Below are 25,041 nucleotides of genomic sequence, written 5' to 3'. Positions count from 1 at the left end.
ATCATAAATAAATAAAAAATAAATAAATAAAGGTCTAAGCTTACTCTTTCATCTATGTTTATTCAGTAAATATTTACTGGACATTTTAACACCAGAGTCTGGGCTAGGAATTAAGGGAAATGTATCTTATATTTACCTGTCTGGATGTCTATGTTCTAATCCCCAGGACTTGTGATTATATACCTTAAAGGGTGAGAGGAACTGTGTAAATATGATTAAGTTCAGGATTTTTTTTTTAACTTTTTTTTTTTCTCAAGATTTTATTTACTTATTCATGAGAGACACAGAGACACAGAGAGAGAGGCAGAGACACAGGCAGAGGGAGAAGCAGGCTCCATGTAAGGAGCCCTATGCGGAACTCGATCCCGGGACCCCAGGATCACATCTGGAGCCAAGGCAGGCGCTAAACAGCTGAACCACCCAGGAATCCCCGAGTTCAGGATTTTAAAATAAGAAAGTTATCCTAAATTAGCCAGATGGACCAAATGTAATCACACCAATCCTTAGGAGAGGGAGGCAGGAAGATCAGAGTGAGGAGAAGACAAGCAAGAGGATGAGAGTGATGGGAGGAAGGAGTTATGAGCCAAGGAATGCTGGTCACATCTCAAAGCTAAAGGCAGGGCAATGGATTCTTCCCTAGAGTCTCAGAAGGAAGCAGCCCTGTCAGCACCTTGATTTTAGCCCAAGATCACATATACTGGACTTTTGAACTCTAGAATTATAAGAAAGTAAATCTGTGTTGTTTGGAGACACTCGGTGGTAATTTGTTATAGCACCATTAGGAAACACATACAAATATTATCCACCCCTTAGGTTTATGAGAAAGGTTAATTAACATGAAACATGCAAAGTGGCAAAAAATACCATAAGGAGCCTCAAAAGCTAAAAGAGAGGGAAAGTTATGATGGAGTAGAGTTTACAAGTTTACAATAATCTCAGGGCAGGGATGCCTGGATGGTGCAGTCATTTGAGCGTGCAATTCTTGATTTCCACTTGGCTCCGCTCATGATCTCTGGGTCATGGAATTGAGCCCATGCTGGGCTCCTGGTGAGTTCAGAGTTTGCTAAAGTTTCTCTCTCCCTCTGCTCTCCTCACCTCTGTCTCTCAAATAAATAAACAAATTAATTAAAAAAAAAATCTCAGGGTATAGGCTTCACAAAGAAGATAACTTTAGAACAATACACAAGACTGCTTAGTGGCACACACATTTGCTAATACTTCCATTAAATCTTTTTTTTTTTTTTTTAGATTTTAAGTACTTATTCATGAGAGACACACACACAGAGAGGCAGAGACACAGGCAGAGGGACACAGGCAGAGGGAGAAGCAGGCTCCAGCAGGGAGCCCGATGTGGGACTTGATCCCGGGTCTCCAGGATCACGCCCTGGGCTGAAGGCGGCGCTAAACCGCTGAGCCACCCAGGATGCCCACCATTAAATCTTTTCATTTACTAATCAAGGTTTAAAGGAATATAATGTAGTTTTAATTTGTACCTTTTATTTCTATTGCTTCTCAGCTTTTTGGCTAAGGTCAAGTGTACCTTTTGTTTCCCAGATATTTTCATCTACCTAGTCACCATTTCATTTCCTTTTCTGTAATTTGTCCATCCAAATCATTTGCCCATGTTTTTATCATTTAAAATTTTCCGTGGCAGGACACCTGGGTGGTTCAGCAGTTGAGCGTCTGCCTTTGGTTCAGGGTGTGATTCTGGAGTCACGGATCAAGTCCCACATCGGGCTCCCTGCATGGAGCCTGCTCCTCTCTCTGCCTGTGTCTCTGCCTCTCTCATTCTCTCTGTGTCTCTCATGAATAAATAAATAAAATAAAAAAAAAATAAAGACTTTAGGATCATAGCATCACTCATGTGTTAGATATAAAACAATGTGGTGGAAGTGATGTCCCCCACCCACCGCCCCAGGGATTCTGTTCTAGGTCAGGGAGCAAAGAATGACACTTAGAAGATTTGATTAGCAATATGAAAGCATATGTTAATACTTAAATCTAAGTTTGAAACACAAACTAAGAAAATGTCAAATCTTTGGTGGTCACACTGGCCCAAAGCAGAGAAATGAATTCTACACTGATTATTTTTTCCTCCCTATCACTGATCTTCTCACTATTACCTGGCTCCTGGACACAACTTTTCTCACTTTCAAATCCAAGCTTAAGGAACTGTAGATGACACAAAGCCAAAAGAGCTTTCCTGCCCTTTCCCCCTTCCCCCTTTGCCCCTCTCTGTGCTTATCATCATGAGGACAGAGTGGCCTCTCTGGACTCTATTTTCTTCCATTTCTTACCAGTATTGTGCACAAAAGAAGGAAAGTCTAAGAACTGGCACAGCAAATGATAATGGTTTCCATTTAGAACATGCAGAGGACAAATGGCTCTGTGTTTGCTTATACTAATCATTTTGTTCCATTTCACAGGGATAACATAATAACAGCTCAATATTAGATAAGTATTAGCATATGTGGTGGCAAATACACGTGTAACAGAGTATAAAAAACAGTACAGCATTTGTGCAAAGAAATTCTGGAGACTTTCCTTTAATGGAGGTTGGATGTTCACTGGGAATGGAAGGAATGGGGAAATATGAGATAAGGTCGGGGAAAGCATCCCCAGTAGTGAGAGGGAGATGAATGATACCCCAGAGGAAGAGGATCTACAGACAATAGCACAACAGCAGGCAGGTGGTCTGCCTTTCCTCACACGGGAATGAAGCAGAGCTGGTAGGTGGGTGGGACATGGCCAAACCCACTGGCAAGTGGGGTGGTATCAATGTCCTTTGGATCGACCAGAGGTTTCAGGGTAAATTTTTGTAAAATGGTGGTCAGGAATAAAAACAGCTCCATGCGGGCCAGTCCTTCTCCCACACAAATTCGTTTTCCTGAAAATAACAAACACAGGGGATTTGTTTCTTGAATGCTATGTTTTGAACTGCCCCCAAAAGTATGTCACAAAAATTATCTGATGGATGACTATACTGATGGATAGCCGTAAGGAAGGTTAGAGGGACAGATGGATAGAAGGAGAGAAATGGTTGCTATTCACTGAGTATCTTCACGGGAACTCTTTATTCAACAAATATCTCTTGAGTATCAGGCCTATATCAAGCACTTCATTATGTATTCCCATATTATAATTGCTCTTTTCACATTTCCAGTTTCCACAAATTCTTGTAGAAATAATCCACCTGTCCAAGTGCATTGGAGGGAGGACTAAGAGAAGGGAACTCATATATCTGTGTTTCCCTTTCTACCTTGGGCATAAAATTTAGACAAAGATTTTTTCCCTTCATGTGATTTCATTTTTTAAGAAATATTGTATTTATTTATTCATGAGAGACACAGAGAGAGAGAGAGAGAGGCAGAGACACAGGCAGAGGGAGAAGCAGGCTCCACACAGGGAGCCCGACGTGGGACTCGATCTCAGGTCTCCAGGATCACACCCTGGGCTGAAGGTGGCGCTAAACCGCTGAGCCACCTAGGCTGCCCTCAAATTCCTTTTTTTTTTTTTAAGATTTTATTTATTTATTTATTTATTCGAGAGAGAGAGAGAGAGAGAGAGGAGAGAGAGAGAGAGAGAGAGAGAAGCAAAGGGAGAACCAGGCTCCATGCAGGGAGCCTGACCTGGGACTCGATCCCGGGACTCCAGGATCACGCCCTGGGCCAAAGTTGGCGCTAAACCGCTGAGCCACCCAGGCTGCCCTCAAATTCCTTTTCTGCTGTTAGAATGCTGTTTATTCCACTTTATGCCTCACTGTAGAGTATGAATGAGCAGGAAGCAGGCAGCTTCCTCTTCTGGTCTCCTTTTTTTAAAATATTTTATTTATTATTCATGAGAGACACACAGAGAGAGGCAGAGACATAGGCAGAGAGAGAAGCAGGCTCCCTGCAGGGAGCCTGATGTGGGACTCGATCCTGGGACTCCAGGATCACACCCTGGGCGTGAAGGCAGATGCTCAACCACTGAGCCACCCAGGCGTCCCCCTCTTCTGGTCTCCTGAGCAGCCTGTGTTTTTCTCTCCCACAACACTAGTCTTAATAGATTTACTAATTTGCCTCCCTCACTAGAGTGTGAGCCTCTTTGGTGTCTGTTCTGTGCTTATGGATACTTATATATATTACATAACTGGGCAGTAAGGGATATCGCATAGAAGATATCTTTTTTAAAAGATTTTGTTTATTTATCTATTTATTTGAGAGAGAGAGAGAGAGAGAGAGAGAGAGAGTATGAGTGGTGGGGAAGGGCAGAGGGACAAGCAGATTCCCTACTGAGTGGGGAGCCCAAGGCAAGACTTAATCCCAGGACCCTGAGATTGTGACCTGAGCTGAAGTCAGACACAGACATCCCACATAGAAGATACTTAATTCAAAGTTGAGGAGTTATATATGGCCAGAGAGTAAAGTCTAAATGAGTTTCATCTGCTAAGAGGAGCTCTTGGTGGTTCAGTGATATATCTAGAGGCAGAATTCAATGAACTTAATTCTCTAGCTTTCTCACTTTGGAAGAACGGGGTCACCGAGCCAAAGTTCCAATAATGAGGATGTATGGTGAGTAGGGGAAAGTGCATTGGCATTGGGACTGATGCTTCTGATCGTGGACAAAGAACAATTCTATCCAGCCTTGAGCAGGTACCATGTAAGTTTCAACTGATTCCCCCAAAATATTTTCTCCCCTTCAGCACCTAAGGAAATTAATTCTTATTACCTGCTGAGAAAGCCATGAAGTAGTCACTCTTCTTGAAGTTGCCGCTATCATCCAGGAAGTGGGCAGGGTCAAATATCTCTGGTCTGGGGAATTCTTTTTCATCAGATAGCACAGAAGACAGTGATATTAATATAGTTGTGCCCTGGAATGAACAGACGAAGATAAGCTGGGTTATAAAGAAGGTGTGGAACTGGAAGAAATGTGGCAAATCACTTAGTTCCATATTTTGATCTATATGTGAGGAATCCCAGGTCCAAAGAAGAGCAATGGCATTTTCAGCTAGACAGACCAAGTAATAAACTGGGATGATATTAAGGCCATGCTAGTCAGGATGCTAAAATGGCCTCCAGTAGGGTCTGAAATACTGAGCACTTGGTTTCTTGGGCACCAGACCTTTGAATCACCTCCACTGATCACAATGTTTGGACACTTGTGTCTGTCCACTCACTGCTCTATTTCATCGCCTCAGTTTTCATGGACCTCATGTGGATTACGGTTTAAAATGGAAGCGTCTAGGGGTGCCTGGGTGGCTTAATTGGTTGAGTGTCCAACTCTTGGTTTCAGCTGAGATTGGGATCTCAAGGTCATAAGATCAAGCTCCAAGTTGGGCTCCAAGCTCAGCACAAATTTGGCTTGGGATTCTCTCTCTCCCTCTGCCTCTTCCTCTTCTCTTCCCCTTGCTCATGCTCTCTCTCTCTCAAATAAATAAATACAATGTTAAAAAATAAAAATAAATAAATAAAAAAGATTAAAATAAATAAATAAATAAATAAATAAATAAATAAATAAATAAATAAATAAATAAATAAAACTGAAGCCTCTGTTGGCTCTTGAAAAGTCGGGAGTATTAGTAATCTGTTCATAGGACTTTTAAAAATAGAGGTCTTGGGCACCTGGGTGGCTCAGTTGGTTGGGTGTCTATCCTCGGCTCAGGTCGTGGTCCTGGGACCCTTTCTCAGTGGGGAGCCTGCTTCTCCCTATCTCTCTGCCTGCCACTCTCCCTGCTTGTGCTCTCTTTCTGTCAAATAAATAGATAAAATCCTTAAAAAAAAAATTGAGGTCTGATCTGATTCGAAATGACTCTGGTGGAGCAAAATTGAGGTCTGATCTGATTCGAAATGACTCTGGTGGAGCAAAATTGAGGTCTGATCTGATTCGAAATGACTCTGGTGGAGCAGCCAGCAACCTGGCTGGCTCAGTTGATACAGCATATGAGTCTTTTTTGTTGGTTTTGTTTTGTTTTGTTGTTGTTGTTAAAGATTTTATTTATTTATTCATGAGACAGAGAGAGAGAGAGAGAGAGAGGCGGAGACATGGGCAGAGGGAGAAGCAAGCTCCATACAGGGAGCCTGACGAGATTCTATTTTTAAAATGTATTTACTGAGACGCCTGGGTGGCTCAGTGGTTGAATGCCTGCCTTCAGCCCAGGGTGTGATCCTGGGGACCTGCGATCGAGTCACGTTGGGCTCCCTGCATGGAGCCTGCTTCTCCCTCTGCCTGTGTCTCTTCTTCTCCCTCTCTCTCTCTCTCTCTCTCTCTCCCCCTCTGTGTCTCTCATGAATAAATAAATAAAATCTTTTTAAAAAAAGAAAAGAAAAATAGAATCTCAGTAGTAGAGAATTATGGCAGATACCTCCTTAATAAGTGATTGCCTTAGCATCACCAATAATGGTATAAATTGATATTACATGTCTCTAGCCAAAATGTGATGTAGTGGGACATATACATCATCTATGTAATTTTCTTCTCCAAAACACAGCTTTGGAATCTAATCTCAAAACAAAACCAAAACCACACCAAAATAGACTGAGGAATATTCTACATGACAACTGTCCTGGACTCTTCAAAACTGTTAAGCGTACTGAAATGAAACAAATAAAGGAAGAGGAACTGATCTTCACAAAAGGGGCCAAAAGGGACAGATAATCAAATTGCATACTTATTCTTTGATTAGACAGAAGATGCCCCCACGAGAACCTGGGTGGCTCAGTGGTTGAGTGTCTGCCTTTGGCTCAGGTCGTGATCCTGGGGTCCTGGGATAAAGTCCCGCATCAGGCTCCCCACAGGGAGCCTGATTCTCCCTTTGCCTGTGTCTCTGCCTCTCACTCTCTGTGTCTCTCATGAATAAATAAATAAATCTTTAGGAAAAAAAAAAAGATACTAGATGCCCCCTCAAAAAAAGCTATAAACGATATTTTAGGATAATTGAAAAAAATATAATTATAGACTATATATTAGATAAAATTATTGTATAGATGATAAATCCTTAATTGTGAATGCTGTTATTACTCTGAAGGAAGCCCTTGTTCTTAGAAGGCACATACCGCAGTATTTAGGAATGAGAAAGATTGATGGACATAGGTAGATATGCACTTAAAATATAAATGTATACACATTTTCATATATATTATTTATATATACATAAGACATTACAGAGCCATTGTGTGTGTTTAAATGCTATTTATATTTTTTAATTTTTTAAATTAAAAATTAGAAGGAAATTCCATCTTCTAAGTTTCTCATATTTAAAATCTATAATTTTGTTTTCAAAATTATTGCTTTATATATCTTAAGACAAGTAATACGTAGAAGTGTTACTGTAAGATTTAAAAAGCAAGTATATTTTCAATAAATGATTCTGGGACAAGTTCTGGATATCCAGAAAAACAACAAAAAAATACAATTACCACTTTACACTATAAGTAAAAATGAACTGTAAATGGGTCACAGACCTAAATATAAAAACTGAAAGTATAAAACTCGTAGAAGAAAACATAAGGGCAAGTATTTGGGAACACATGTCAGCAACAAATTTTTAAGGTAGGACACAAAAGCACAAGTCAAAAGAGAAACAATTGATAAATTAGACTCCAACAAAATCCAAAACTTCTGCTCTTTGAAAGACATTCTTTGAACACATAAGGAAGAAAGAAAAAAAAAAAACAACTCACAGGTTGAGAGTAAATGTTAGCAACACCTACATATGATATAAGACTTACATATAAAATATATAAAGGATTGCAATAATTAAATAAGTAAATGACCTTACCTTATAGGAATATTACTTCAGCATTCTACCAAAAAATATATATGAATAGTCAATTAGCATATGAAAAGAAGCAAAACATCATTGTCCATCCAGAAAATAGAAGTAAAACAAAATGTGATACCACTACGCAAGCACTTTTAGTATCTAAAATGTAAAAACACCAACAATGGCAAGTGGTGGAGGGTGTCTAGAGCAATTGGAACTCTCTTCCTCTACACCTCTCCTTCCACTTGTGCTCTCTTTTGCTTTCTCTCTCCCTCAAATAAATCAATCTTTTTTTTTTTTTAAAAATGTACATTACTTTTTTTTTTTAATTTTTATTTATTTATGATAGTCACAGAGAGAGAAAGAGAGAGGCAGAGACATAGGCAGAGGGAGAAGCAGGCTCCATGCACCAGAAGCCCGATGTGGGATTCGATCCCGGGTCTCCAGGATCACGCCCTGGGCCAAAGGCAGGCGCCAAACCGCTGCGCCACCCAGGGATCCCAAATAAATCAATCTTTAAATAAAGTAAAATACTCCCAATAATGTAGTACCATATAATCAAACACATTGATATTCCCTTTTTTTTTTAAGATTTTATTTTAAGTTATCTCTAAATGCAACATAGGGCTTGAATTTACAACCCCAAGATCAAGAGTCACATGCTTCACTAACTGAGCCAGCCAGGTGCCCCCACATTGATATTTCTTTAGCAAAACATGATATTTACACAAAGTGGCATCAACAAGAATATAAATAGATTCACTTCAGTTCAAGTTAGGTTTTGGTCCCTGGATGAAATTGCAGCAAACATATTTATTTTTAATTTTTTGAGTTTTTAGTATTGCAGAATTAAGGATGGTTTAAAAAAAAAAAAAAAAAAGGATGGTTTTAAGATAAGATTTTAAGTATTGGGATCCCTGGGTGGCGCAGCGGTTTGGCGCCTGCCTTTGGCCCAGGGCGCGATCTTGGAGATCCGGGATCGAATCCCATGTCGGGCTCTCAGTGCATGGAGCCTGCTTCTCCCTCTGCCTATGTCTCTGCCTCTCTCTCTCTCTCTCTCTCTCTCTCTCTCTGTGACTATCATAAATAAATAAAAATTAAAAAAAAAAAGATTTTAAGTATTACAGAAAAAAAAAAAAAAACTTAGAACAATCCTGTCCAACACAGTGGCTGTGAGTGATCCATGGTTACTTATCTTTAAATTAAATCTAGGGCTGCCCCGGTGGCGCAGCGGTTTAGCGCCGCCTGCAGCTCAGGGCGTGATCCTGGAAACCCTGGATCGAGTCCCACGTTGGGCTCCCTGCATGGAGCCTGCTCCTCCCTCTGCCTGTGTCTCTGCCTCTCTCTCTCTAGCTGTGTCTCTATGAATAAATAAAAATCTTTAAAAAAAAAATTAAATCTAATTGTAACTATATAAAATTTAAAGCTCAAATAGTAGTTATTAAAACAAATATTTTTTTAAAATTTTTATTTATTTATGATAGTCACAGAGAGAGAGAGAGGCAGAGACACAGGCAGAGGGAGAAGCAGGCTCCATGCACTGGGAGCCCGACATGGGATTCGATCCCGGGTCTCCAGGATCGCGCCCTGGGCTGAAGGCAGGCGCTAAACCGCTGCGCCACCCAGGGATCCCTAAAACAAATATTAAACCACATCACAGAACTGTGTACATGGAAATTACAAATCCACAAGTTATTAACAACGATAAGTGTATCTGGAAAGGTTGCTGATATAGGGCATTCAAAATAATAAAGCCAATTAAATAATAAAGACAATTAAGTCTAGTAATAAAGGTTGCTAGAGATAAGGCATTCAAAATAATAAAGTCAATTATATTTCCAAAAAAGTAGAATAGGCATTTAAAAAATTATACTATTTATAATAACATCAAAAATATCATTTATCTAGGAAAAACCTAATAGATGTACAAGCCACTGCACGGAAAATACTGAAAAAAATTAAAGAAAGCCCAAATAAATTGGAGAATATACCATATCCATGAATTGAAAGATTCAACATGTCAATTCTTTCCAAATTAATTTACTATCACCCTGATAAAAATCACTGCCAAGAGCTTTGATTAATTGATTAAACTGATACTAAAATTTATTTGGAAATGTAAACAGATAAGAGTAGCTAAAACAATATTAAAGAAATAGAACAAATTTGGAAAATTTACACAACCAGATACTGAAACCTGTCGTAAAAATTTATAGCCTGGGGCACCTGGGTGGCTTAGTGGTTGAGCGTCTGCCTTTGGCTCAGGTTGTGATGCTGGGGTTCTGGGATAAAGTCCTGCATCAGGCTCCCTGTAGGGAGCCTGCTTCTCCCCCTGCCTATGTCTCTGCCTCTCTCTGTGTGTCTCTCATGAATAAATAAATAAAATATTTTAAAAAATTTATAGTCTCAAACTGGAAACAGCACAAAAACCATCAAGCTGCCACAAGTATGATTTACACACTTTTCTCATAAATATTGGTAGAGGTTTGAAACCATACTGTGAATATGGGAACTTCATGAGCGCTGAAGTCAGGTGTAGGAGAAACACATCTTACCTTGGGGATGACATAGTTTCTAAATTTAACGTCACAGGTCACTGCATGAGGCAGGCTGTTTGGGACAAGGTCAATGTATCTCTGAATCTCATGCAGTACCGCATTCGTGTAGGGCATGCGACTCCTGTCCTGCATGTGAGGGCTCTGGTGTCTGCCAATTACACGGTCAATCTCTTCCTGGACTTTCACTGATAAAATACAAATGAGACTGATGAACGAAGAGACAAATGCATACATACGTTTACATGCCAATTCAGGTAATATGAACTCTTTGAAGGTATTCCAACATCATTATAAACATCAGTTTTATGCCTCAAAGCACACTCTGCCCACCATGCTGGCCATACCTGTGACTTCTGGATGTTTCAGCAGGAGCAGGAGACCATATCGTAGGGTTGTGCTTGTTGTCTCTGTCCCAGCTCCAAACAAATCAGTGGCAATAGTTTTCAAGTTTTCGAAAGTAAATTCCAATGGCTGGTTGTGCTTTTCCTAGGAATTATTTGACATAAGTATTTACTGGTTCACCAGGATATGTGATTACAACTAATCCAAAGTAACACATCGTTATAAAGTTAAGCAAACTTAGAAACTGCAGTGTTAAAATAACAACTGTGTGGTATGGAAAATTGTCTGGATTAGTTGACCCAATCTTTATTTCCTATTCCCTTATCCTTTGCTTTCCTACAAATTTCATTTCCTAGCCTCTTTTGCAGCTAAATTGGCCAAGCAATCCATTTCTTACCAATAGCCTATTGATGTCACTTTCTTTCCTTCCTTCTTCTTACTGCAGAGCTACACACACATATAGGTGGAGACAGTATAGATATCATCTGGAAACATGAACATGAAGCCTACATACTAAGAATGCTAAATAAAGGGGCACCTGGGTGGCTCAGTCAGTTAAGCATCTGTTTTTGGCTCAGGTCATGATCCCGGAGTCCTGGGATCAAGGCCTGAATGGGGATCCCTGCTCAGCCGCAAGCCTGCTTCTCCCTTTCCTCCCCACTTTCTCTTGCGATCTCCTTCACTATCTCGGTCTCTGTCTCAAATAAGTAAATAAAATCTTAAAAAAAAAAAAAAAGAAAAGAAAAAAAGAATGCTAAATAAAAATGGAAGAAAGCACCTGAGTCCATGATACTTCAGGACTACTGTACAAGTCCTGGACTGCTCAACATGATATCCTCTCTACATGAGGTAAATAAACCCACTATTTCTTTAAAACATTGTTAATTGGGTTTTCTCTTGTTGGTAGGCAAATGCAGTCTTAACTGATAGAAATGAGTAAATTAGAGCCATATCTTGAAAAATGGCATAAACCATGATCAAGAGTTTGCAATTCTCCTCTTCTGTTATAGAATTTCTATGGACTCTATATTGCCTAAAAACTCATTATATAGTTGAAAATATGCAAAAGCTAACATGGCAGCATATCTGAGAACAGATTATTGTGAGAATGGATTTACAAAGACAAAAGGGGGCCAGCTGCTATTGTATTCCAGATGTGAGGCAGGAGGCAATTTGGTTTAGGAAACAAGTGCAGGAATTAATGGGGATACAAATAGAATATTACAGACATGAAGACAGAAAATTTGAGCATTAACCACCCATAGTGGATGAAGGAGAGTGAGGCAGATGCTGAGGATAAGAGACTGACTACAAAGAGATCTCATAAGTTTGGGGTCCCTGGGTGGCCCAGCGGTTTGGCGCCTGCCTTTGACCCAGGGCGCGATCCTAGAGACCCGGGATCGAATCCCACGTCGGGCTCCCGGTGCATGGAGCCTGCTTCTCCCTCTGCCTGTGTCTCTGCCTCTCTCTCTCTCTCTGTGTGCCTATCATAAATAAATAAAAATTTAAAAAAAAAGAGATCTCATAAATTTTAAGTGGAGTAAAAGCACCTCACAAGGACAACTGAAATTGGTTTAAGATAAGGGTGACATGAAATTGACAACAACAATGTGGCCATTTGAAATATTGACTAAGAAAGTCACTAAAATACACACAAAAAAATTTCTTCCTATCCAGTCCTCTAGGCCAACATTAATAAAATTCTTACAATCCCCAAGACCTGCGGCATGCCTAACATGTCATCAACTCCATTAAGGCAGGCTTAACCTCAATGGCTCTACTGCTAGACCCATTGGTAACATCAACATCACACACTTTTCTAACCTTGCCAACCCCAAATTACTGAAGGCCAGGAAAAGGAATAGGTCAGTTATAAAACATTATTAGCATTTCCATCTGTTAAAGTAAATTTGAAGAATCAGTGCTTCCATACACATAGGTTATCAACTTTATGCCTAATTTTATGCCTAAGGAATGAAGTGAAAGAAGCTAGAACAAAAGACTATATACTGTATAAATCCATTACTGTGAAACATCCAGAATAGTAAATCTATAGAGACAGAAAGTAGAATAGTGAATCCTGAAGCTGGAAGGCTTTGAGAATAATGGAATGAGTACTCAATCTTATGGGGCTTCTTTTGAGGGTGATGAAAATGTTCGGTAATTGATTGTGGTGGTGGTTGCACAAATCTGAAAATACACAATTACTGAATTGTGCTTGAGATGTGGGAACGGTATGGTATGTGAATTATACTATGTGAAGATATTAACAACAACAAAAGGAATAATAAGCTAGAATCTAAATACTATCATGAAGTCCAGAGGAGCAATGCAGTTTTTAAATATAGTATTAAGGAAATACTGCTAATTGAAGTATGAGAGATGTCAGAAACTTCCTTAGCCTAGAATCAGTGGAGAGTCTTACTAGCATTAAGGAAATCCCTCAAAATATGTGCAAAATACAAAAACATGCACATAGGTACATTCTTCTGGGAAGGTGACCATACTTTTAATCAGATTCTCAAATCAGCTGATCGCTAGAAAGATAAAAATCATTGCCCTAATGGCAGAGAAAGCAGAGAGTGGAAGTTAATTCTCTTCACTCTTCTAGTTTCTTCAAACCACTTGACCAGTTTCTTCACTTCATTCTACCTAGAATATGTGATTTGAGCAGTCCAATTGAAATCCAGGGACAATTCTTTGACAATCATCTTCATCATTATCGTTGACATCTTGCCATGTTAGGCTACTCATTGGTTTCTCATTTCTGAGCAGAGCTACAAAGTGATTGGATAAAGTAATGATGGCCTCAGATGAAGGAACTTCCTTCTCTAGAATTAGCTCTTTACAACGCATTCTATGATGCTCAATCCAGATCTATGCATACATAAGTACCTAAAGTGATTGTCAAGCATTTCTTACCTGACAATTTAAATATCCTCAATAAGGAGAGAACAAATCAGTAAACCAAAAACCACAAGTAAACAAATAACTGATCTGCATTTTACCTGTTCCATTTTTATCAGGAAATAATCAATGAAATCCCGAGGATTGTTAACATCGAAGGATTCTTGGTGTTCTTTTATTTTCTCCAAAATGTAACTTTTTATGAAAGCAAAATTTTTAAATATTGTGTTATGGCTTCCTGGGAGATAATGAAGGAGAGCAGGGAAACTATTGTAGGCCTTAAAGATAAAAAAAAAATTAATAAAGTTAAAAAGTTTTGAAAGCATATATAAAACGTGCCAAGCCCTGGTTAAAAAATGAGATGAAGACAAAATGGTCTCTGTCTTCTGGGGGAGCATTTTGCATTGTGTGTATAAAGTAATCCTCTGTGCTCATAGAGAACCTGAGGGGAAACTCTGACCAGATGATGATACATGATATTCTCCTATACATCATACATCAACCCTATAGTATTAAAGCATCTTTACATCCATTCTCTCATTTTTTAATATTAATTCTTCCCTACAACCTTAAAATATAGAATGCCATGAATTACTATGATTCATATTTTATAGATGAAGACTGAAGTTGGGCAGCCCGGGTGGCTCAGCGGTTTAGCCCCTGCCTTCGGCCCAGGATGTGATCCTGGAGACCTGGGATCGAGTCCCACATCAGGCTCCCTGCATGGAGCCTGCTTCTCCCTCTGCCTGTGTCTCTGCCTCTCTCTCTCTTTCATGAATAAATAAATAAAATCTTAAAAAAAAAAAAAGACTGAAGTTAAGGGAGTTTGGGCAAAACCTAATTCATAGCACAAGCTACTCCCTCATCAGTGTTCCCTGGTGGCATCCATGGTCCCAAAGGTTTTCTCTGCTTGAAGGAGATATGCTCCTCCTTCCTAAATTAACATATTTCTGTGAAGGAATATGATGAAGAGGTCACTAAGTGTGAGTGGAGGACAAACCTTGTGGGCAAAAGGAACCTTTCAGCAAGGACCTGAATGCCCATTAACTGCTGTGGGCATGTTTCTGACAGTTACCAAAACTGGGCCTTGGAAAGACCACTGGCCAGGGAGTCAATGGGCTTGAATTCCACCAGCTCCACATTTGGACATTTGTCTTCTTGTCTGTGAAATAAAGGTTTCAACTATCCTTCCCAGATGTACACTCCATGACACTTGCCCTGGGCAGGAGAGGAGTATGGTATTCAAAAATTCACTCCACTGAGTATGACCAGTGAAAATGTCAGAGTACACACCTTCAAAGGCAGGACTCTCAAAAAAACAAAAACAAAAACAAAAACAACAACAACAACAAAAAACTCTTAAAAAGAAAAAAAAAGGCCGAAAAGTTTTAGCAAAAACCAGAATACCTGGGCAGTTCAGTGGTTAAGCGTCTGCCTTATGGCCCAGGGTGTGATCCTGGAGACCCTGGATCGAGTCCCACGTCAGGTTCCCTGCATGGAACCTGCTTCTCCCTCTGCCTGTGTCTCTACCTCTCTCTCTCTCTCTCTCTCTCTCTCTGTGTCTCTCATAATAAATAAATAAAATATTTTTTAAAAGTTTTAGCAAAAACCATAAGAATCAACTTGTCAGAACTCTAGAAAACAAAGGCTTATAGCCATCATGTGAATGCTGAATCAAGAAAAAGACAACTTGAAAATGGTGGGGAAGCTTGTGGAATATTTAATTTGCCCCTGTCCTACCTCCTTCCTCAGTTTAGCAGTGGTTTTAACAAGGGCAGCTCCTTGTGTGGGACTCTGGTTTCTAGTTCAAGAGACTAGAGCAGATTTTTACAAAATATTGTGTTTTTACTCTGTTGCAATTTCTCTGGGGCAATCTGAAGGACTGACACAGACTCTTGTCTTTGTTTCATCTAACCTAGAACTCAGGGTGGGAAAGCAACAGGCATGTCTCAAAACTTCTGTAAGGCAAATGAATAATCCACAGCCTCCTGAGGCAAAGATTATTTAAAATAGAGCACCAGATGCTGGGAAGAAAAGCTTGGGAGAGAATATCTTCTAGAAATCAGGGCATTCAAAAGTACCCATGTATACTGAGGAATTTAGACATTTTAAAATTCAGAAAACAGGACATAGGCTAAGAAAAGACCTCAAAAGACCTTAAGCTTTCACCTCTGGCTGATATTGGCTCAGTGTGTAAGCAACAGGATTGAGAAAGAATTGAAAACAGTCTGATAAAAGCACTGAAGGGAGTGCCCCAGCACAGAACCAATTTGGAAGAGTTCTTTAGTCTGTCCTTCCCTCCATCCTCCCTCCCTCCCTTTCTTCCTCCCTCCCTCTCCCTTCTCCTCTCTTTCTCCCCACACCCCCTCCTCCTCCCTTCTTTTCCACTTGTCCCATTCAAGGAAAACTCCATCAAAACACTACCTGAACACAAGTTAAAGAATCAAAGATTTCAGAGACCATATATGACAAAGAAGAGACTTAGCAAACCGGTTCAGAAAAGTCACTAAGTAAACATCTATAGCCTATAGAAAGCAAAAAGCAAAATAAACCCATAGCAAGCAAAACAAATTAAAAAAAAAAAAAAAACAAATCTCAGGGAGGATGAAGAATTTCATTTCCACAGTTACCACATTATAATATCCAAATGCCCAGTTTTCATTCACTTCACAGAATGATCCATACACAATTTTGGACTTGTCAGAGAAAAGAGAGGATCTTGACCTCACCTGGATCCATGGGGAGCTCAAAATCCTGAAGTTTTCATTAAGTTTTTCCAAGAAACCAATTAAAGTCTGATCTGTATAGTCAAAACGATTCTGGAAAATAATGGAGCAGATCACATTGCAGGAAGCACAGCCCAAGACAAAAGTGGGATCACATGGTAAGGCTAAAGAATAGGAAAAATTTATAAAATACCATTAAAACACGCATATAAAAGTCTTTATTGTTGATAATAGGTAATGACAATTTTTAGAATCTCTAAAGCAATATCTACCTAGCAATCCCCTTTATCAGCAAAAATTTCAGCATGCTTAAAATCAACACATCACTTTTCTCTTAAATGCAATGTCCATTCTATCCTAGTTTGTTTAATAATAGTTCTCCAAATACTCCAATTAGATCACTATCTTTGTTTACTTGATTCGGACCCAAGGTAACTATTATTTTGAAAAGCAAAAGAAAAACTTTAAGGAAGTCACTTTTAGGATCTCTGTGTGGCTCAGTGGTTTAGCGCCTGCCTTTGGCCCAGGGCGTGATCCTGGAGTCCCGGGATCAAGTCCCACGTCAGACTCCCTGCATGGAGCCTGTTTCTCCCTCTGCTTGTGTCTCTGTCTCTCTCTCTGTGTGTGTCTCTCATGAATGAATAAATAAATGAAATCTTTTTTAAAAAATAAAAAAAAATAAGGATCCCTGGGTGGCGCAGTGGTTTGGCGCCTGCCTTTGGCCCAGGGCGCGATCCTGCAGACCCGGGATCGAATCCCACGTCAGGCTCCCGGTGCATGGAGCCTGCTTCTCCCTCTGCCTCTCTCTCTCTCTCTCTGTGTGACTATCATAAATAAATAAAAATTTAAAAAAATAAAAATAAAAAATAAAATAAAATAAAAAAATAAAAAAAATAAAGAACCCACTTTCAATTATTATTTTTTTAAAGATTTTATTTATTCATTCATGAGAGACACAGAAAGAGGCAGAGGCAAAGGGAGAAGCAGGCTCCATGCAGGGAGCCCAATGCAGGACCCAATCCTAGGACCCTGGGATCACGACCTGAGCCAAAAGCAAATGCTCAACCACTGAACCACCCAGCTGCCCAGAAACCACTTTTGAAAACAGCTAAATGGGGATCCCTGGGTGGCGCAGCGGTTTGGCGCCTGCCTTTGGCCCGGGGCGCAATCCTGGAGATCCGGGATCGAATCCCACGTTGGGCTCCCTGCGTGGAGCCTGCTTCTCCCTCTGCCTGTGTCTCTGCCTCTCTGTCTCTCTCTGTGTAACTATCATGAATAAATAAATAAAATCTTTAAAAAAAAAAAAAATGAAAACAGCTAATGGGGGCACCTGGCTGGCTCAGTAGGTGAAGTGAGCACGTGACTCTTGATCTTGGAGTCAAGTGTTCAAGTCCTAATTTGGGTGTGGAGATTACTTAAAAATAATAATAAAAAGAAATTAAAAAAAAAAAAAAAAAAAAAAACACCGGGGATGCCTGGGTGGCTCAGTGGTTGAGCATCTGCCTTCAGCTCAGGGTGTGATCCCGGGGGTAGAGATCAAATACCACATCCGGCTCCACGCAGGGAGCCTGCTTCTCCTTCTGCCTGTGTCTCTACCTCTCTCTCTGGTTCTCTCATGAATAAATAAATAAAACCTTTAAAAAAAAGCAACTAATAATTCAAGTTATCGATGCAGAATCACACCTGCCTGTTAAGCTTGTAGACTCAAGTAGGAAGAAAATAGCTAGTGACCTGGAAACCTTTTATATATAATGAATAGTTGAAGTGAACCATGTGTAAAACCAGCAGAGGAAAAGATCAAAGAAAGAAAGATCATGGAAAAATTCAGGTATTTTGATGAACAAAATAAACTTAAAAAAGCAAAAGCTATCCATGTTGCATGAGAAGAAAAACTAACACAAATGAATATAAATTATAGTACAGATTTGTTTGCCTAAAATAGAAATAAAACAAGAAATCTCCATGTCAAACTTAAATCACTACCAAGGCAAAAAGAAAAGAACAAATTGGTAAATAGAGTCCTTGGTTGCCTCTGGCTCAGTAGATAGAACATGTGATTCTTAATTTCATGGTCATAAGATCAAGCCTCACGTTCAGCATGGAATTTATTTAAAAGATAAAAAAATAAAAATAAATAAAAGGCAATAAACAGGGTCCTTGTATTTCTTTACTGCAATATAGAAAATAATAATAATTTTCTTCTCTAGGAAATAATGTCCATCATCACCAGTCAGGCCCCAGACTTATTTGGACAGCCTGCCCTCTTGTGGAATTCTGGAGTATTTCTATATATAAACATTAGAAGACCGTAGTTCTAAATTTTTAACTGGACTATCATTTAGGTCAACTCTGCCATTTTACAGAGAAAGCAGAGGAAAGGTTTTGTTTTTAGTGAGAAGTATTTAAGTGAAATTTCTTTTAAAAAAATATTTTATTTATTTATTCATGAGAGACCCGAGGAGGCAGAGACATAGGCAGAGGGAGAAGCAGGCTCCATGCAGGGTCTCCGGGATCATGACTCGAGCCAAAGGCAGACGCTGAACCACTAAGCCACCCAGGCGTCCCAAGAAACAGGATTCTACCACAGGAGGCACATAAACACTTTCATGAGAGACTCAGAGAACATAAATAAGCAGGCAAACAACTATATAAAACTTAATAGTACAGAGACATAGGCAGAAGGAGAAGCAGACTCCCTGCAGGGAGCCCAATGTGGGACTTGATCCCAGGACCCTGGGATCACAACCTGAGCCAAAGGCAGATAGATGCTCTATCACTGAGCCACCCAGGTGCCCTTTCAATGAAATTTCTATAATCAAATGATCAATAAACTTTATCTGTAAAAGCCTTCGACTTCATATCATCAATGTAATTAAAGGTGACCAGAATAAAAAATGAGGAAGGAGAGGGAATTTTAGTTAGCTGTTATTCCAGACCCCTTGTTAGCTAAAACATGCAAGGACACTAAGCTTTCAGAAAAAATTATTTTAAAACCTTAGGGATAATTTGGGAAGATCTTGAGATTTCTGTGTGTGTGTGTGTGTGTGTGTGTGTGCATGCCTGTGAAATTCACAGCTAAAATCTGGTTTTAAAAAAAAATCTGGTTTTTAATCTTTCACTTCATTTGAGAGAAAGAATTTAAAAACAGAGTAATTTGGAATCCAGACTGACAGATTCATTGTGACAAGCACTTCATAGATCACAGATTTTTAACTGTAGAAAGCAAACTAATGGTTAGAAGGGAGGTGGGTGGGGGGATGAGTTAAGCAAGTGATAGGGATTATGAGGGCACTTGTGATGAGCACCAGGTGACATATGGAAGTGTTGAATCATTACATTGTACACCTGAAACTAATAAAAAAAAAACCTGTATGTTAAATAACTGGAATTTTAAATAAAAACTTAAAAAAAAATAGTTGTTGGGTTACCTGGGTGGCTCAGTCCATTAAGCATCTGCCTTGGGCTCAGGTCATGACCCTGGTGTCCTGAAATTGAGCCCTGAATCAGGCTCCCTGCTCAGCAGGGAGCCTGCTTCTCCCTCTCCCTCGACCATTCCCCCTGCTTGTGCTCTCTGGCTCTGTCAAATAAATAAATAAAATCTTTTAAAAATAAGTAAATAAACAAAATAGTTGTTGACAGGGACATCAAAATTAATGAGGGCAGCAGTAAAGATGCCTAAGCAATTACAACCATAAAAAGTATCATTACTAGCCAGAAATGTAGACATAGACCTTAGAAAAAACCCTCAGAAGATCAATGAAGTTGACTAAACACATATAGACCAATTAAGTAAAAGCACATGTCACTGGTTTCATGAGCACCATAAGGGTGTGATGAGGTAGCTTCCACTGTGTCCACTTGACAAGTATACCCTGGTGACATGTTCTGAAATAAGTAACCCACATTTACAGTATAGGAAAAAATGCTGTTCTAACTCTGTAAAAAAAAAAATGAGTCCATGGGATGCCTGGGTGGCTCAGCGGTTGAGCGTCTGCCTTTGGCTCAGAGGGTGATCCTCGGGCCCCAGGATCGAGTCCCATATCGGGCTCCCCTCATGGAGCCTGCTTCTCCTTCTGCCTGTGTCTCTGCCTCTCTCATTCTCTGTGTCTCTCATGAATGAATAAATAAAATCTTAAAAAAAATTTTTTTTTAAATGAGTCCCCTAATGTTTTACATTTATGATGTAATGATTTGGAAATAAACACACTTGGGACAGAAAAGGATTAAATGAACTTTTATACCCACACTGTATGCACAAGTCATGAAAGGACACACACAGCAAGCCTAGATACATAGAAGCTCCTGTGGCTCTCTGCTACACCCGTTTCGCCATACGAGGCTGAAATGTTTCCAAGGACATCAGGAGACAAGAGAACAATCAGCCAAGGCCAGAGCTATAGAATCACTCACCATTGGTTTTTCTCAACTCTTCTACAAGGTAGCAGGCTTCCTCTTGAACTCGGCTCTCAAGGTCACTCTTCCCCATCCCCAAATTTCGCAGGGTCGTGAGGGCAAAGCGTCGCATCTCCTTCCATCTGTTTCCACTGGTGAAAATGATTCCTACCAAAGGGGGAACAGAAGCTGGAGGGAAGGCCATAGGCAAGGAGGAGGAAGCGGATACTTGGGCGACTCATGATGGGCCAAGTTCTGCTGAGTTCTTCAAATTCCTGTTTTCCATCCTTCCCAACCCTATAACCGGTGCTGAACACATGTGTACATGCACACCTACCGTGTCCTCCACTAACTTTTTCGGCTATTGGGAAACGTCCTCTTGCAGAAAACTCTTCTCCCAGATCAATCAGGGTTTCCTTCACTGCGTCATACCCATGCAGTACAACAGTGGGTTTCATGCCAAAATACAGAGTGAATACAGGGCCATAGGCTTTTGAGAGCTGAGAAATTCAAAGGAAAAATATATATTAGCAAAAGAAGTCACAATTTATATTTTGTGCATGATTTTTGTATGTGTGCATGATTAAGCCAGCCTGATATCATCATATTGTCGATGTTTTTATTCTGCACGTGGCTTCAATATTTCTGGATCTTATATATGAATAAGATTGTTACAGCTGACACATATAGAGGGCCTCTGATGTGACAGGCAATGGCCTGCGCAATTGGTACTCAGATTATTACAACTAATCATCACATCAACACCTTGAGCTAGGCTTATTTACCCTGTTATACAGATAAAGAGGTTGAAGCTCAAAGAATTTCCTGTATATTTCCAGTGTCTAATAACAGAACACTCAAATTTCAACCCTACTTAGGTTGGCCAACCTCTGATGTCTGAGCAACTTACGAGTCCCCAGTGCCTAGCTTTGGGACCAGTACCGAACTGTTTCAGGATCACCCGTAAAGCTCGTCCCCTGGAGATTATTTTTTTATTCTATTTTATTTTTTAAAGGATTTTATTTTTAAGTAATGTTCACACCCAACATGGAGCTTGAACTCGTAACTCCAACATCAAGAGTAACAAGCTCTATTGAGCCAGGAACCCCTAGCCCCCGGAGATTCTGATTCAGGAGCCTTATGATAGATATTAGAAATGTTTGTTGGTTTGTTTGTTTGTTTGTTTGTTTGTTTGTTTGTTTTAAATCATCCCAGATAGTGCTAATGCCCACTCCAGCTTGAGACCTGCTGGTATTACTAACATGAAAAGGCACACAGTATCTCATGGAAGAACAATTTCTTCTATTCTGCACCGTTCACAGGATATGGACAGCAGCTTTGTACAGAATTGGAGGATGCTGACCCTGATGATTTCCTGTTTTTCATTCATTCATGCTAGTTCTGAACCTAGAGTTCTCTCCTTGATATCAGGCACAATTGCTTCTCCAGACTTCAATTTCATGGCTATTGAACTAAACACACAGACTAGTAGATGACTTCTTGAATGAAATCTCTAATCACAAAACACCTCTCTTACCATTGATCTTCAGGCAGAAATCATAGCAAAAGGCTGTGAAACAAACAAAAAAAGGCAGAATTCCTGGCTTTTCTCTTTTAGACAGAGAAAGAGCATGAGTGGGAGTGGCAGAGGGGCATAGGGCAAAGGAGAGAATCTTGAGCTGTGCTGAGTTCGGTGCCCAATGACAGCTTGATCCCCGAGATCATGACCTGAGCAGAAACCAAGCAACTCTTTTTTTTTTTATTTTTATAAAAATAGGCAGGCGCCAAACCGCTGCGCCACCCAGGGATCCTAATATTTTTAATATATTAATTTTAATAGACACATTTTATTTAAAAGTAGAGGTTAACATACATACCGTTTGCAAACTGCTGAAGGAGCATAAAACATACTTACATTACTTAAGGATTTGTTGATGTCCTTATCTAACTGTAGGATATTTCCAATAAAAGGGAGAGGTGTGGGGCCAGGTGGGAGCTTCCCCTTCCTCGAGCTCTGTTTCCAGAGTGAAAGGAGAAGGCAACAGGAGAGACAAAGCACCAGAACCACAACTGGATCCATGGAAGCTTTCTTGGACAACTGTGAGCTTGAAGTCTAAAGCTTTTGTAACACTCCCTGCAACATGTGACTCATAATCCATCAGCTGGATTTACTTTAATCTCTCTTTTGAAGGGACTTTGGCCCACTGATAAAGATAAAACTATGGTGTTCTTTTTTTTTTTTTTTTTTTGTTACGGTGTTCTTTTCTTTTGCTTCTATCTAATACTATGCCCGAGGTTCTGATCTAACAGGTCTGGGATGGAGTCCAGGTACTGGTAATGTTTTGGGTTTTGTTTGTTTGGGTTTTTTTTTTTTTTTTTTTAACACTTTAGGTGGTTCCAATTGAAAGCCGGTAAATTATTTGATCACAAGAACTGCAAAACAGGGCAGCCCGGGTGGCTCAGTGGTTTAGCACTACCTTCAGCCCAGGGTGTGATCCTGGAGTCCCGGGATCGAGTCCCACGTCGGGCTCCCTGCATGGAGCCTGCTTCTCCCTCTGCCTGTGTCTCTGCCTCTCTCTCTCTGTGTGTGTCTCTCATGAATAAATAAATAAAGTCTTTAAAAAAAAAAGAATTTTAAAACATTCTGGATTCTCAGATTAATGACCACTTGAGAATTCATGATTTGGGGGAAATCCTTATATACAAAAAAAGTTTATCCTTGGATGTTTTCTTGAACACCAGTATATTTTGTCCTAGAAAATGAAAGCCTTTTGAAATATTTTAGTGTATTGTACTAACATTAAGAATGAACTAGACGGGTGCCTGGGTGGCTCAGTTGGTTGTCTGCCTTCCGCTCAGGTCATGATCTCAGGGTCCTGGGATCAAGCATTGCATCAGGCTCCCTGCTCAGCAGGAAGTCTGTTTCTCCCTCTCCCTCTGCCCCACCCTCTGCGCCTGCTCTCTCTTAAATAAATAAATAAATAAATCTTAAAAAAACAAAACAAAACCATAAGCTAGGTAATGTAACTCTTGAATGTCCAAAGATGTATCAAGTAATTAGCTAAGTAAGTTTATATATATCAAACTCTGGCATCCTCATCCCTCAACAGAGGGAAAAGGGATTTTTATTTTTATTTTACAAATGGAGAAAGGGAAATCTGGAGACAACAGGAGACTCAACCAGTGTTGCACAGTTTATAAATGACTAAAATGGGATTTGAACTTAGATCTTTTGATGCCCATTGTTATGCACTATGGCTTATATCACAGTTGCCTCAACAATTATAGGAAAACAAAATCAAACCCCCAAAACATTAGTTCCTCTAATGTATGTATACCTCACTGTTCACAAAATAACAGGCTTCACTAAGCAGAGTGAGTCTACAGATAAAAGGGCCATAGGTTTTCAAGAGAAAAAAAATAAAAGATAGGGATTCTTCCCTTTCCATCACTGTGGAGTGAAACTTGCTCAGATAACAGAAGAGCCAATCTCCAATAATTTAGGAGGTTTGAGAAAATATTTCCTCCACCTCACAGTGACCTCTAGACATAACACCTTCTGTTGATTTTTTTGGCCTGTCATTGTAAAAATAATGGAATGAAGTATGCACAGCAAAGGAGGGAAGATTTTATTTTTTTTTAAAGATTTATTTATTTATTTATTTATTTATTTATTTATTTATTTATTCAGAGAGAGAGAAAGAGAGGCAAAGACACAGGCAGAGGGGGAAAAGGGGAAAAGCAGGCTCCATGCCGGAAGCCTGACACGGGACTCGATCCCAGGTCCCCAGGATCACACCCCAGGCTGCAGGCGGCGCTAAACCGCTGCACCACCCAGGGATCCCCCAAGAGGAAAGATTTTAAAATAAAAGCCAGAGAATGGAATTCAGGGAATTCATTAAATTGACCCACAAAACTGGGACATCTGGCTGGCTCAGTGGGTGGAGCATGGGACTCTTGATATTCAGGGTGTGAGTTTGAGCCCCACATTGGGTGTAAAGAGTATTTAAAAATCTTAAAAAAAAAAAAAAAAAAGTCCTCAGAAGCACTACAACATGAAGACCTGAATGGACTACATTCAGTGGTCCTGAAGGTCTAGATATCACTGGAATAATAGATGTGCATTATCAGATCACTAATGGTAATGCTTGTACAAAGTGATGTTCTGTAAATATATTTCCTCTAAATTGATTACTGCAGTTATTTCTAAGCTCTTTTACTAAACAAGTTTTATCAAGACCCCAGTTACGTTTTATCACTCATGATTACAGGGATATTGATAATTTACAGAATTTTCATACCTATCATCATATTTTTTTAAAGATTGTATTTATTTATTTGAGAGACAGAGAGACAGCACATGAGTGGAGGT

At 39.7% G+C, this 25,041-nt stretch overlaps 1 protein-coding gene across 1 annotated transcript; it reads right to left on the bottom strand.

The window, feature by feature from the left end:
• Positions 1–2,516: 2,516 nt before the first annotated feature.
• LOC112672584 (cytochrome P450 2C41) lies at positions 2,517–22,807 on the bottom strand. Its single transcript, XM_025467767.3, has 9 exons — positions 22,585–22,807; positions 21,007–21,169; positions 20,688–20,837; positions 16,281–16,441; positions 13,653–13,829; positions 10,647–10,788; positions 10,300–10,487; positions 4,711–4,852; positions 2,517–2,887 (listed from the first exon to the last, which is right to left on the bottom strand). The coding sequence occupies exons 1-9, from the start codon at positions 22,747–22,749 to the stop codon at positions 2,706–2,708; spliced, it is 1,470 nt and encodes a 489-aa protein (XP_025323552.1). The 5' UTR covers positions 22,750–22,807; the 3' UTR covers positions 2,517–2,705.
• Positions 22,808–25,041: the final 2,234 nt, after the last annotated feature.

The sequence above is a fragment of the Canis lupus genome, chromosome 28 (genome assembly GCF_003254725.2).
Source record: "Canis lupus dingo isolate Sandy chromosome 28, ASM325472v2, whole genome shotgun sequence".
NCBI classification, from domain to species: Eukaryota; Metazoa; Chordata; class Mammalia; order Carnivora; family Canidae; genus Canis; species Canis lupus.
This window is presented reverse-complemented; position numbering and strand designations above follow the sequence as displayed.